The sequence below is a fragment of the Acipenser ruthenus genome, chromosome 2, assembly GCF_902713425.1.
Source record: "Acipenser ruthenus chromosome 2, fAciRut3.2 maternal haplotype, whole genome shotgun sequence".
Lineage (NCBI taxonomy): Eukaryota > Metazoa > Chordata > Actinopteri > Acipenseriformes > Acipenseridae > Acipenser > Acipenser ruthenus.
This window is the reverse complement of record NC_081190.1, coordinates 91,883,374-91,897,980: the sequence shown is the minus strand read 5'-3', so window position 1 is coordinate 91,897,980 and position 14,607 is coordinate 91,883,374. Positions and strand designations below refer to the sequence as shown.

At 40.2% G+C, this 14,607-nt stretch overlaps 1 protein-coding gene across 1 annotated transcript in view; it reads right to left on the bottom strand.

Annotated features, from left to right (window-relative positions):
* Window positions 1-7,638: 7,638 nt before the first annotated feature.
* LOC117408926 (solute carrier family 4 member 11-like) overlaps window positions 7,639-14,607 on the bottom strand; it is a 42,582-nt gene continuing 35,613 nt past the window's right edge. Inside the window, exon 20 of the mRNA XM_034014386.2 lies at window positions 7,639-9,703. Coding sequence (XP_033870277.1) covers window positions 9,637-9,703 — 67 coding nt within the window. The 3' untranslated portion in view covers window positions 7,639-9,636. The remainder of the gene's footprint in view (window positions 9,704-14,607) is intronic.

Genomic DNA, 14,607 nt, shown 5'->3' with positions numbered 1-14,607 from the left:
CCCGTGTCAATGGTGTTGCACTAAGTAGGTGCGCCCTGTCAGGGAACTCGGAAAGCAACTGTCGCAGCTGGTCACGTTGATCGCAGTCCAGCCCTTCACAGTTCTATTCCAGGATGCTCTCTACAGTGGTCTGGCTTCCTGCCGGGAGTGGTGTTGTTGGGTTTGGCAGTGTGGGAGGTATTGGTGGATGAGATGGCATGCAGATGCTGGTTTCGGGTGCTGTTTGGCAGACAAAGGACGAAGTGGTGACGGTAGTTTGCATTGGAAGAAGGGGGTCACCATGTGGTGGCGTGTGTCGTCCGATGCGGCCGTGGTTCAAATCCAGGAGTGAGCCTTCACACTGTAGAAAGTCCAGGCCTAGAATGCAGGGGTCATGAACGATGGCTATCCAGATTTTATGGTGGTATTCGTAGCCTCCATGTTCGATCCTCAACCAGCCTCGCGCTTCTGGGGCTAGTTCACCAGTCACGGTCCGTAGTTGGACAAGGGTGTCGGTCACTTGGGTTTTCCAGTCAGTGCGGGCTTGGTGGAGGACATCAGGGTGGATGACGGTTATAGAAGAGCCTGTATCGTTAAGCGCTGGGCACGGTACGTCTTCGATCTTGACTGGGGTGTATAGGAAGGCTCCTTCCACGGTGCGACCCACAGCAGCAGGCGCAGGTGTCAAAGTGGCGCTTTGGGGGTCTATGTGGACCCGCTGTCATTTCCCGAAGCCTGACAGGCATCAGTCTTGGGTTCCAGCTGGCGGCAGTTAGCCATGATGTGCCCAGGAGTCCCACAGCGGCAGGAGATCCTCTCTATGTCCTGCGCCCTCTCATTGTTCCACGGTCTGGTCTTAGGCATGTAAGACCCCCTCTCTCTCTCCTGTTTCGGCTTGGTCCAGGAAACTGGGTGGCTGACAGGGTGGTGTGCCGTGGGCTGGTCTAGAAACTCTGCTTCAATGGCGGTAACATGGCCGATCGCCTCGTCCAGAGATGTTGGTGTTGCTGGGGGTTCAGTGCTGCGCAAGAAAGCATCTAGCACGATGTGGCGGATAAAGCTGTTGTCCTCACTGTTGTACACTCTCCTTGTTAGGCAGGCCACATCTGCTCCCAGCGCTCCGAACCATTCTTCGGGGATTTGTCGGCGGTTCTGTGACTGGTTTTGCAGTAGAAGGTAAGACTTGCTTTCTCCAAATTGACACTTCTGGGCCCTTAAAAGGACTCTGTAGTCAACTCTTTCCTCAGGTTCTAAATCCAGTAGTATCTCTAGTGTGGCTCCTTTGAGAGACTGGGTTAGATAAGACACCTTGATGACTGAGCTCGAACCAGGCTAAGAAGGCTTCCAGCTATGACTGCCCGGAGAAGCAGGGATCTTCAGTTTAGGGCCGGAGAGGGCGTGTGCCCGAAGCAGCGGTGCAGTAGCAGGAGATGGCAGTGTGGTGGCTGTAGGGGCCGGTGATGGGGCGGCAGTAGTAGGTGGCCTGATATTGCTGTGTTCAATTACCAGCTGCTTGAACTGCTTCAACAGGGTTTCAAGGTGAACTTGGGCAGCCAGAGGCGAGGGTTTTGGTTGGTCGGCTCCAACCGTTGACTCAGTGCAGGACAGCAGTAGTTTTGAGGACCTGGAGGCTGTTGTATTGGCGGGGGTCTGTTCTGGCTCTGCAGTCACAGAGAGTTCTAGGTTGAGCTTCCGGGGAAGCAGCATGAAGCAGGGTTCCGGGGGCAGCACGTCTCGCAGTGGGCTAAACTCATTCTCAGTGTACTGGCGGGCGGGGGAAAAGGCGATATTGATATTTTTCCGCCTTCCAGAGCGCTCCCTCTTCCGGCTTTGTCTTTGGCCAGGATGCTGCCCATTCTCTGTTCCCTGCTTCTAAGGTTTTCAAATCCAAGGTCTCCATATGCCATTGTTATTTTCTGACACCAGTGTAACGCAAGCACGTAGTGGGTACTTAGCGGTGGAAATGAAGACGCTACCAGGATATTTCTTTGGCTCTAAAAAGCGCAGTTTAATATTTGCTCTTTCAGAAAAAATGGATTTAACATTTTTACACTCCCAGCAACAACAACCACATGCAGCGCGCAGGCTGCGCATAATATGAGCTTATCCTCACTGCTCATTGGTCAGGCTACAGTAGGTGATTTGCATAATGTGATTTGTATTATTACCTCATAACACGCCACATCATGCCATTATCCCTTCATTATAACTGTATCAGAACCCTATCCATCACCTAGCTCTAGCACCACCTCCCACTGTTCTGGTCCACTGTTTACAAGTCAAAAAGGAAGTTAGAAAGGCCAAGAGAGAGATAGAAATCAATATTGCTAAGGGGGCTAAAACCAATTCCAAAGAGGAGGTTAAATGTCTAAGAGACACAAATGGCAAAATCATAGATGAAGAAAAAAAAATAGCAAATATATTAAATGATTACTTTTCACAGGTTTTTACAAAGGTGGACACGGACAACATACCCCACATGTGTACCTGTTCCTATCCAATTTTAAATAACTTTAGCATAACAGAGGCAGAAGTGTTAAAGGGACTAGGAGCTCTTAAAATAAACAAATCCCCTGGGCCGGATGAGATCCTCCCAATAGTACTCAAAGAAATGAAAGAAGTTATTTACAAACCGCTAAACCAAGATCATGCAACAGTCTCTTGACACAGGGGTTGTACCGACAGACTGGAAAGTAGCAAATGTAATACCGATCCACAAAAAGGGAGACAAAACCGAACCAGGTAACTACAGACCAATAAGCCTGACTTCTATTTTATGTAAACTTATGGAAACTATGATAAGATCTAAAAAGGGAAATTACCTATATGGTAACAATATCCCTGGAGACAGTCAGCATGGTTTTAGGAAAGGGAGATCGTGTCTAACTAACCTGCTTGACTTTTTTGAGGATGCGACATTGACAATGGATAATTGCAAAGCATATGACGTGGTTTATTTAGATTTCCAAAAAGCTTTTTACAAAGTCCCGCATAAAAGATTAATTCTCAAACTGAACGCAGTAGGGATTCAAGGAAATGCATGCACATGGATTAGGGAGTGGTTAACATGTAGAAAACAGAAAGTACTGATTAGAGAAGAAACCTCAAAATGGAGCGAGGTAACCAGTGGTGTACCACAGGGATCAGTATTAGGTCCTCTGCTATTCCTAATCTACATTAATGATTTGCAGACAACACAAAAATAGGAGGAGTGGCAAACACTGTTGCAGCAGCAAAGGTCATTCAAAATGATCTAGACAGCATTCAGAACTGGGCAGACATATGGCAAATGAAATTTAATAGAGAAAAGTGTAAAGTATTGCATGCAGGCAATAAAAATGTGCATTATAAATATCATATGGGAGATACTGAAATTGAAGAAGGGAACTATGAAAAAGACCTAGGAGTTTACGTTGACTCAGAAATGTCTTCATCTAGACAATGTGGGGAAGCTATAAAAAAGGCCAACAAGATGCTCGGATATATTGTGAGAAGTGTTGAATCTAAATAAAGGGAAGTAATGTTAAAACTTTACAATGCATTAGTAAGACCTCACTTAGAATATTGTGTTCAGTTCTGGTCACCTCGTTACAAAAAGGATATTGCTGCTCTAGAAAGAGTGCAAAGAAGAGCAACCAGAATTATCCCGAGTTTAAAAGGCATGTCGTATGCAGACAGTCTAAAAGAATTGAATCTATTCAGTCTTGAACAAAGAAGACTACGCGACGATCTGATTCAAACATTCAAAATCCTAAAAGGTACAGACAATGTCGACCCAGGGGACTTTTTTGACCTGAAAAAAGAAACAAGGACCAGGGGTCACAAATGGAGATTAGATAAAGGGGCATTCAGAACAGAAAACAGGAGGCACTTTTTTACACAGAGAATTGTGACAGTCTGGAACCAACTCCCCAGTAATGTTGTTGAAGCTGACACCCTGGGATCCTTCAAGAAGCTGCTTGATGAGATTCTGGGATCAATAAGCTACTAATTAACCAAACGAGCAAGATGGGCTGAACGGCCTCCTCTCGTTTGTAAACTTTCTTATGTTCTTATGTTCTTATCGCTCTTTGTAAAGCCCTATGTCTCATTTGCTCCTTGTATTTGTGCTAAGTTTGAAATAATGTCTGGGACTGATTTATTGCCATTCTGTTATCTAGGATACATGGGTTGAGTTGCCTCAATCGATCACCATCTCTCACCCCCCTGCGTCTAGTTGCTGTTCACTGGACTTCCTCCAAAGCAGGAAGGTCCTTTGCGTCGTGCGGAAACCAAAACCGAACACATTGTGTTCTTACAACTTTTACCAGGTAAAACCCATTAAAATTAACATCTCATTTTCAAGGGTGTCTCAGGGAAAACAGCATGACTTATTTGTATCCAGTAATATAGTTTGAACCGTTACGATAACCACACATTGCAAACAGTCAAAACAATTGCACCCTCTTTTTACTGTATAATAATTGTGTCCCTGTGATGGGGTGCCAGCTCGCTCCTATAATTTGTGTTTATTATTGTTATTTTTACTGTTGTTTTTCTTAGAATTCTTGTTTGTTTTGGATTGGCAGGGAGGGGGTTAAATTCCTCCCTGTAAAATACATGTGAGAATGTGGCTGGAGCCTTAAGTGTTTAATTGTTAATTATTAGTTAATTGGGCTCCAGCCACAGACTATAAAAGGAAGGTGAAACCCTTTGTGTGGAGAGTTTTTTGGGTGAGTTTGTTTGTTGGTGTGCTGTGCTGTGCTGTTTAGTTTTTTTGAGAAAGAAACTGTAGTGAAGGCTAATGCCCAGCCTACATTTCTGTATTTTGTTTAAACTTTTTGTTTGGGCCCTTGTGCCTATTTATTTGATTATTTTTGTTTAATAAAGATCATTATTTTGCTCCTTCCACTGTCTCTGAGCCTCAAACCTCTGTCATCCTGCCACAGTCCCACTAATGTAAAAACCCTGATAAACCAAAGCTTAAACCCAGGCTCCTGTCCTGAGAGCATGAATTGAATGGGCTTTCAAATAAACAGATATCATACCTTAGACCAATGATGTCCAATCACAGTCCTGGAGGTTTAATTAATTAAACAATTTAGAAAAGGGTTGGAACAGAGACCATAAGGACATAAGAACATAAGAACGTGGGTGTATGGAATAGCTTGCCAAGTTGTCTCCACTGATTCACTGAGATCCTTCAAGAGCTATCTAATGTAGATGTGGAAGAAGCACCAATAGGAAAATGGCCTTCTCTGTTCTTATGTTCTCGGCACCAGAACTATTTAATTTGCCACCAACTGCATCCACAGCAGTAGCATTAGAAGCCCCATTCCCAAGCCTAACACTAATCGTAGTACAGTTTTGCATTACCTTATTATAGAATTAGCTAATTTTGCTTCATAAAGTTGAATGATAACCGTTGAATACTGTTACGTTAACATATTGAATTACATACCGCTTTGTAGTTTTCCATATACTTAACAAAAACTAAAAAAAAATGTGGCGTTTAGAAATCTAACATGAAATACTTAAGAACATATGAACATAAGAAAGTTTACAAACGAGAGGAGGCCATTCGGCCCATCTTGCTCGTTTGGTTGTTAGTAGCGTATTGATCCCAGAATCTCATCAAGCAGCTTCTTGAAGGATCCCAGGGTGTCAGCTTCAACAACATTATTGGGGAGTTGGTTCCAGACTCCCACAATTCTCTGTGTAAAAAAGTGCCTCCTATTTTCTCTTTTGAATGCCCCTTTATTTAATCTCCATTAGATACTTACTACTATTATGGCTTCCGTAGTCTTTTGCGACATCATTTTGTAGTTTCTTTGATTACATGATGTTAAATAAAATATCTAAATTATGTTCATATAGTTTTTTTGGTTTTTGTTTCTTTTTTTTCTTTTTCTAATTATGTCCTAATCCTAAAATTCTAGGTGATGCAAAACTTTTGGCCATAGCTGTACAATCTTTCTAAATGGAAAATACGTGTACTGAAGGTGCGTTCATCTAACATTCAGTTGTCCTCCCCTGTGTGTTCAGAAAGCACAGTGGAGTCTCCGTGTAGCATGGCGTAAACTAGCTCCAGTATTTGCAAACAGAAGCAGTCATTATGTAGTGCAGAGAAATAAGTAAGAAACACATAGTTGTGCCGTACACATTACAAACATTCTGCATAATCAAGTGCAAGATACATTGTTTAAACACAAAATAAATATAGAATTATATACTGTATGTATGTAAGTGTTAGTTCATGGGTTTTGCAAAACGGCACAGCTCCGTGTGCTTGTGCAGTTCTGAGTCTGCTAGGTACTCAGATGGAAACATCTCTAGACCAAATCACTCCAGGACCCTGCTTTCAATCTTTCAGTGATCATGCTTCATTGAAAGGCTTCTTGGACACAGGCTTTCTCCAGCTAGTTTTTTTTTCTTTAATCTTTACCAGTTTGGACCCTGTTCAGATTAATGATTAGTAAAGGTTGTAATCTGTGCCATACTATAAATGCCTTGTCTACTGTTTTATGTTTTTGTGATTTACATTTCATAGGTTTGAACAATAGGTTAATTCCGATTACTGGTGTTTGGATTAGCAAGTCTGTAGTACTTATATGTCATTATCTTTGAGACCTTAATATAAGAGCTGGACATCCCTGAAAATGTGTTCAATCTCACTGCCACTAGCAAGCAGGAATATTTGCTATGAAAGGCGTTATATAAAAATTATTTGATTGATTGATGAAATGTGGTACATGTTCTTCTGTCAATATGGCCTAATCAAAAAGTATTCAAAACTGTGAACTATTGAGTTAATGGAGTTCATTTCAGGCTGAAATAAGAATAGTATTCACTAAATGGACAGGAATCTTAGTAACTATTTACTGGCCATGTTTGCATTTCTCAGTGCTTGTAAAGTAAGTGTTCAGATCTGAGATGTTTGTACATGACAGGAGCTGTACAAATCAAAACTGGGTTGGGTTCTGTGATAGTAAGGGTAGATGAGTGACCTCCCACTCCTGGTAACTTACATACAAAATACAAGAAACCTTGTTTTTAAATTACACCTTATTTACATGGTAAAGGAATATTTGAAAGATAACTATTTTACATATATATATATATATATATATATATATATATATATATATATATATATATATATATATATATATATATATATATAAAGATTAAGGCAGCTATTCAATATTCCAAACCGATTTCCTAAAATAATCAGCATTTTCTTTGACAAATGAATAGCAAGTGCAAGATAAGCTTTTCTTTACATTAATAACCATTGCTCTCGTTACAACAAATCAAAAGCATCCCCACCTTTGACCCTAATTCAGATTATGACCCTGGGGCATTTGACAACAGCCTGTCAGGTGCACATGAAACCCACACATTTCTAGGATAAAGTGCTGTTTTCTGTTTCTATTTTCTACGTATATATAGCTCATTACTGGGACACTTCTTCAATCATCTGTTACTGCGTGGATGATTATTATTATTATTATTATTATTATTTATTTATTTATTTATTTATTTTTTAATATACAGAACTTGTATAAGTTTTGAACCTGGTATGGCACAGTTAGACATTTTAAGAAACAAATGGTGGAGCAGTGTGAAGGTGTGTGGGGTTTGGTAGAACTTCTGGAAAAGAAAACACATTCCAGTTCCTGGACTACATTGCATTTTTAATGACGGACACAAAGAGAGGCACTGAGTATGTTTGGTATAAAACAAAACTTCAAAGCTGGTTTAAAAAGAGTTTGAAAACTTTGGAAACCTTAAAAGCATTAGCAATTATCCCAGTGGGAAAACAAACCCTGTTAGTAATCCCAGGATACAAATTTCAATTCCGGTCATGTTTATTAAAGGAACCTGCACCAGTAATGCTTTTCTGTTTTCATAAGTTATAATAGAATGCACAAGGCAGCCACAATTCAGTCAGGTAAAAATAAAGGTATTTTATGATTGGTCGTTGTATATATGGGTGTTTCCCTTGAAAGGCAACAGGATTGGCTGCTACACCCAAGCTCACAGAATGTCAACACCAGAGGAATAAAGGTCTCCCATTAAGTAAAAAATGCTGCAAACAAATTGGCCTGATCTTTGAGACAGGCTCAGTATAAAAGGGTAAAGAGGGCTTTACATTCTGAAATGTATTGCTTTTCACAGACTTCATATATAAACACATACATACAGCTATGGCCAAAAGTTTTGCATAACCTAGGATTTTAGGATTGAGAAATAATAATAATAATAATAATAATAATAATAATAATAATAATAATAATAATAATAATAATAATAATAATACTATATGAACATAATTTAGATATTTTATTTAACATTGTGTAATCAAAGAAACTACAAAAAAGCCATAATAATAGTACAGCATTTTATGTTACATTTTGAAATGTCACATTTTTGACAGTTTTTTTGTTAAGTATACAGAAAACTACAAAGCGGTATGTAATTCATTATGTTAACATAACATCATTCATCAGGTTTCATGCAACTTTATGAAACAAAATTAGTTAATTCTATAGGGCTATGCAAAACTTTTGGCTATAGCTGTACATATATACTACATATACAATATGTTATACTAGCCCCTACTCCCCATTTTCATTATTTTAATAATTTTTTTCAGCTCAAGTTAATGATACTTTTTCCTGCATATTTTACAGAGAGGGTTATAAGTTCATTCTCATCTTTCAAAGCCCTGTTTAACTAAAAAGAAAGTTTTAAAACATTCACCTTAAAACAGTCTTTAAAGTTTAGTGAATAGGACCACTGGATATATAGGCCTATTCCAAACAGACAATAGCTCTTATTCTCTTTACAATCCATGCATGTCGCATACATACACCCTTAACGCATTGACTAATAAATATACAATATACTATTACAACTCAGATTCCACATGGGAGCTACTGGTCATCAACTAGGGAGATTTAGGCTATATAAATTTTTTAAACGTTGTCAATATATAGAGCAGAGGATGGGCATAAACTGGCAACCCTGCTCATTGCAAGTGAGCGTCCTAACCATTTTGCAATCGTGGATTTTAATGCATCACACAATACTGTTTGTTACAACAATTTACTCAAAGCCTCCACTGGTGTTTTCCACTATTAGAACAACTTTGACTGTTATTAATACAGCTTAGTTTCTCTGAGAAGAAACCAAGCTTGTCATTTAGCAATCTTTAATTCACATTGATCAGAGTCTTCAAAAACTTGATCACAACAACTCAACGTAAACTATACACGAGCAGCTAATATGAAGTGTCGTAGTTGCTAATCCATCACATTCACCCAGTGGTTCTCAACAGGGGGGCACGAGAAGCGTCCAAAAAAAAAAGAAAAAGTATTGCCAATGTTAAAATATGTGTATAGACTTTCAAAGATTAAAAGTAAACAATAAAATAAAATGGAATGACATAGAAAACATTTCCCAGGCTATTACTGCAGAAGCCTGATCCACAATCATGGCAATGATTGGTCGTCAGTCCAAGAGCTTCATTTTCATGAAAACCACAAAAGTGAATTCCATCGGTTACTAACAGAAAACATTCTACGTAAAAGCCCTCCTTTTTATTACACTTGTAAAAGTCGTGTTCTAGTGGAGTTTCAGCTGAAATCCAATTCCTGTCCTGTCCAGCAGTCTTCACATGTGTTGTGCATCTATTGTGTCCAAGTACTTGGCTTCGATAATCTTGGGAAGCAGGTAGTTCCTTCGGGAATAGAACAAGATATTTATGTTATATAACTGAAGTTAGTCCCACATCTTGGCTGAACTTGGCTTCGATAATCGTGGGGGAACAGAACAAGAAGCATCTTAATTGTATATGGCATTTTCCCCAAGCATTTTGCCTTCAAGTTGCCCAGAGTATTTTTTGCACTCTGGGCAACTTGAAGGCAAACTGTCCGCTCCATAGAAAAAGAACAAAGAGGGCCCTTTGAAATCCTGAAAATATAAAATGAATCATGAGGGTTTTACTTACTATAACCCCTTCAGTCACTGTGTGTATAATGGTACCATGTTAATATTCCTACCTATGTACCTATTTATAATCCATATATGTTTTGGCAGGACAACTTCATGAACTCCATAGAGTCCACACAACCTTGAAATAAGAAAACATGACTGAAGGGGATATAAAGACTTATGCTGCCATTTATTGCATTGCAACAAAAATAGCAGCCCTTATGTTTGAACATAACCTCTCACACCCCAGATGATGATGACTGAATGCTGTTTTTTTGTGAACACGTCCGAGCGACAGCGAAGGGAGTGAGAAATTAGAGCTCTCCATCAAAGCAAGTGTTCCGCAAGGAAATAATAGAAGCCAGAAATAAAGTGAAAAAAAAGAAATTATAAACAATTATAAAGCCTTCACTGGTGCGAATTGGGCCAACCCAGCTTCTCTGCATCATGCACCCTATATAGGGTGTCCATTGACCGGGAAACAGATGGAGCTGTAGCCAGGTGACCCCAGGACAAATGGATTTCAAAAAGAAAGTACAGGTGCATTGGGGGGGACACGGGAGAGGTGGTAGGCTCATCATCAAAAATGGACTGCCTTGTCTCACCTTCTTCAGGCCAGGGCACTTGTAAAACTGCAGTGGCTCTCTTAATCAGCGACAGAAGCGCTGCAGACAGGGTGAGCTTAACTGCAGGGAATGTGTTGTCTGACTCCACGTCCTCAGATGGGAACGCCAGCTCCTGTTCGCCCACCTTCTCCGAGGCAGCGATGGACAGGATGTCATCTTGCCAGTCTCCTATCGTAGCCCCCTGGTCATGGGGGAATACGCAGCCACCTCTCTAACAGGCTGATGGGGGACAGCGCGGTGCAGGAGTGAGGGATGCAGAGCGCTCTGCAGAGCTATGGGAGACACATTTCTCCAGCGTGCACTTGAAGAACACTGCACAAAACTAGGAGAAACTGTGGTTTGTTAGTGCCTGTTTGGCATGCTCTGGCCCCAGGAAGGAAGAGCATCTGCAGTGCCTGTCTTCAACAAGCAGATTGGCCTTGCATAAGTCACAGGGATAAAACCCCATGCAAGTAGCAATGCAGTGTACAGTAAATGTACAGATGCTGCCTCAGCTTATAGACAGCAACGGGGCAGATCAAGACCCGAACAAGAGTGGTTGGAACCGGACCGGGGATGTAAGCGCCAGTCGGTTCGGTTTCTTACCAGTTCGGTGACTTTAGCACCAGTCCCGGTTTGGTACGGTACGGTATGGTATGGTACGGTTAGTGACCTTGGTAACGGTACAGCAATGTACAGGGATGCCCATCTCTGCAAGCTACTGGCAAAACCACAGTCAGTAACCACACAAGAATGAGGGAAGCCTGTTTGTTAGAGGTACTAACAGCCTTTGTAATGGTGATGCAAAAGCTGTCACCAAAACAGCAGCGGCACCATACTGTGGAAAGAGACTGTAAACAATCTCAACCTGAAGTGCGTATCTTGGTCCAATGCAAAGCTCCTGAGCCCAGCAGCTGTGCGCGTATTTCTGTAAAAAGGAAACAGAAAATACACAAGAGAAAAATATTCTCAGAGAAAACAGTAATAAAACAATTAAACCCTGCGAACACAAAGCCACTTTTTCAAGAATAGTGGATTGAAACCACTAAGAGTTGGGAGACCTGTTTTCAAGCCACTTTTCTGTATCAAAACAAGTTTGATTTTTCATGATGTCACCAGGAGACTTGCCAAAAGTAGCCAATAAAATACAAGAATAAATCATGTGACTTTGCTCACTTCACTATTTTAAATTTAAAATAATGGCGGCTGGAAAACTGATTTGGGACAGTATAAGAGAAAATGTAATCACTGATTGGTTTCAAAGTAATTTAAGAAGCAGGTTCACTTTAAATTACACCACTGTATTTTAAATGTGTAAGTTTGCTACTTTACGCTGTGGTTAATTTGATAAATCAGCAAATCGCCGTTTATTTTTTCCAAAATATTTTAAGGAATCCCTGTCTACGACCCTCTGATGTAAAGCCCAAATAAGTTCAATAGGCCTGCACTTAGTATTACTATTAAGTCAAGTATCAATTCGCCAGAAAAAGCTTACCATTCACAATGAAGATACAGACATTTGTCCAGGGCCCTGGTAAAAATCGCTACTCTACAGTTTGTCCCCGTTATCTTGCTAGCTAAACACCAGCGTCAAGTTACTGGCCAAGTGCATGCAATAAGACGGCGAGAGAGTGACAAACAAAAAACAAATGAAATGAAAAAAAACACAAACAAAAGGAAAAGCAAGCTAGTGAAAGATGACTGCTGGAAAAAAAATCCAGAGACTATCACATTTCGGTTTTAAATCCCTTAAAGATGAAGTAATGACAACAAATGAACCTGATCACCCAGTCGACAAGGGTTTTGGCGGCGCTACTGCTGGTTCTAATGACGGGCCCGAAGAATTGAGCAGTATGAAGAAGTCGGACCCAGTCTACCCACACCACCAATTAACAATCGGTATAACTATAATCTGCCTTTCACTAACTCATAGTAAGGATCCGGATGAATGAAATGTACTCATGAATTTAAAGATTGTACTTATAAACTAACAGTATGGTTAAAACAAAAACAAATCTGTGATCACTAATTGTAAATATACTATTTTATTGGATTGGCACTTTTGTATGTTATTATTAACTGTGGTATATTAGTAGATTTTGTCAATTGTTGTACTGCAATTATCAAAATCATGGGTGGGAGGTTAATTATTATTATTTTGGTATTATGAATTTTAGCTGTTTTCTTTTCGTTATTATAACTATGTATTTGTTTGGAGGGAATAATTGCTTTATGTTTGAGGCGATAACTTCAAGTTATTTAAACTGTCAATTGCAAATTGCTCCCTTCTGCTACTTTATTTGTATCTTCTTTTTCCATTTTTGTGTTTGTTTGTTTATTTAGTTTCTTCCTTTCTATATACCTGCCCAGGAACTGCCAAAGACAATTAGCTTATAGATAAATCTGGGTGCAATACATCTTATACATGGCATCTTATATAAAGTGTAAGGTACTGCACGCTGGCAATACAGATGTGCATTATAAATATCATATGGGAGATACTGAAATTGAAGAAGGAATCTATGAAAAAGACCTAGGAGTTTATGTTGACTCAGAAATGACTTCATCTAGACAATGTGGGGAAGCTATAAAAAAGGCCAACAAGATGCTCGGATATATTGTGAAAGGTGTTGAATTTAAATCAAGGGAAGTAATGTTGAAACTTTACAATGCATTAGTAAGACCTCATCTAGAATATTGTGTTCAGTTCTGGTCACCTCGTTACAAAAAGGATATTGCTGCTTTAGAAAGAGTGCAAAGAAGAGAAACCAGAATTATCCCGGGTTTAAAAGGCACGTCGTATGCAGACAGGCTAAAATAATTTAATCTGTTCAGTCTTGAACAAAGAAGACTACGCGGTGATCTGAATCAAGAATTCAAAATTCTAAAAGGTATTGACAATGTTGACCCAGGGGACTTTTTCGACCTGAAAAAAGAAACAAGGACCAGGGGTCACAAATGGAGATTAGATAAAGGGACATTCAGAACAGAAAAAAGGAGGCACTTTTTTTACACAGAGAATTGTGAGGGTCTGGAACCAACTCCCCCGTAATGTTGTTGAAGCCGACACCCTGGGATCCTGCTTGATGAGATTCTGGGATCAATAAGCTAGTAACAACCAAACGAGCAAGATGGGACGAATGGCCTCCTCTCGTTTGTAAACGTTCTTATGATCTTATGACATGTCATAAATGTAAATAAATGTACGTTGTCCTTGTCAAAAAAATACATAAATAACAAATAAATGTGAATGAACCACTTCGCATATACTGGACAGAAGTCACTGCCAGAATCGGAGTGACAAGTATGTTGCTTTCGAGAGAGAAAAAAAAGGGAAGGGGGGGGGGGGGGGGGGGGTCTGTTCTGGTTTCTTGTCCTGGGGCCCATGATACCTAAATTCGGCTCTGTGCTAAGGTAATGTGTTTATCTTTTTCAGGACTGAGGGCAATGGTTTTCCTGAACACATGGTATCGTGCTGCTAAAATTCCAAATGCATTCTCGACACATCAACATGCTATGGAGTCTGTAATTAAATATTTGTGAATCTTGGTCATGTTTCCCGTGGGGAAATGGCTTCATTAGGTATGGTTTCAACCCAAAAGCTTCATCAGTCACTATAACGTATGGTATCTTGCCCTCTCCCAGGTAGAACGTGTGCAGATGGGATGTGCAGCACACAGTTCTCTAAAGCAGAACGCAGTCCACATTTCCCCCCCACACCTCCATCACTTATGCGACCGTTTGTGCCCATATCCACATATATAAAATTAAGGTCAGCACCCACAAGAGCCATTAACACCACTGAAGAGCCATTAATGACCCTGAACTTGGTGGCGGTTCTATCACAATGTGCTTGCCATCAAGAACTCCAATGTATTGGGGCAACTGCCACACTTCAGTAAACCTTGTGTTGATGGTTTTCCAGTCCTCTTCAACTTCAGGAATTTTCTGATGATAAATTGCTTTGCAAGTTTCAGTCACTATGTTTGAAATGGTCTAACGGCTAACCCTAAAAGAAAATTCCAAAGACCGGAAAGTCTCACCA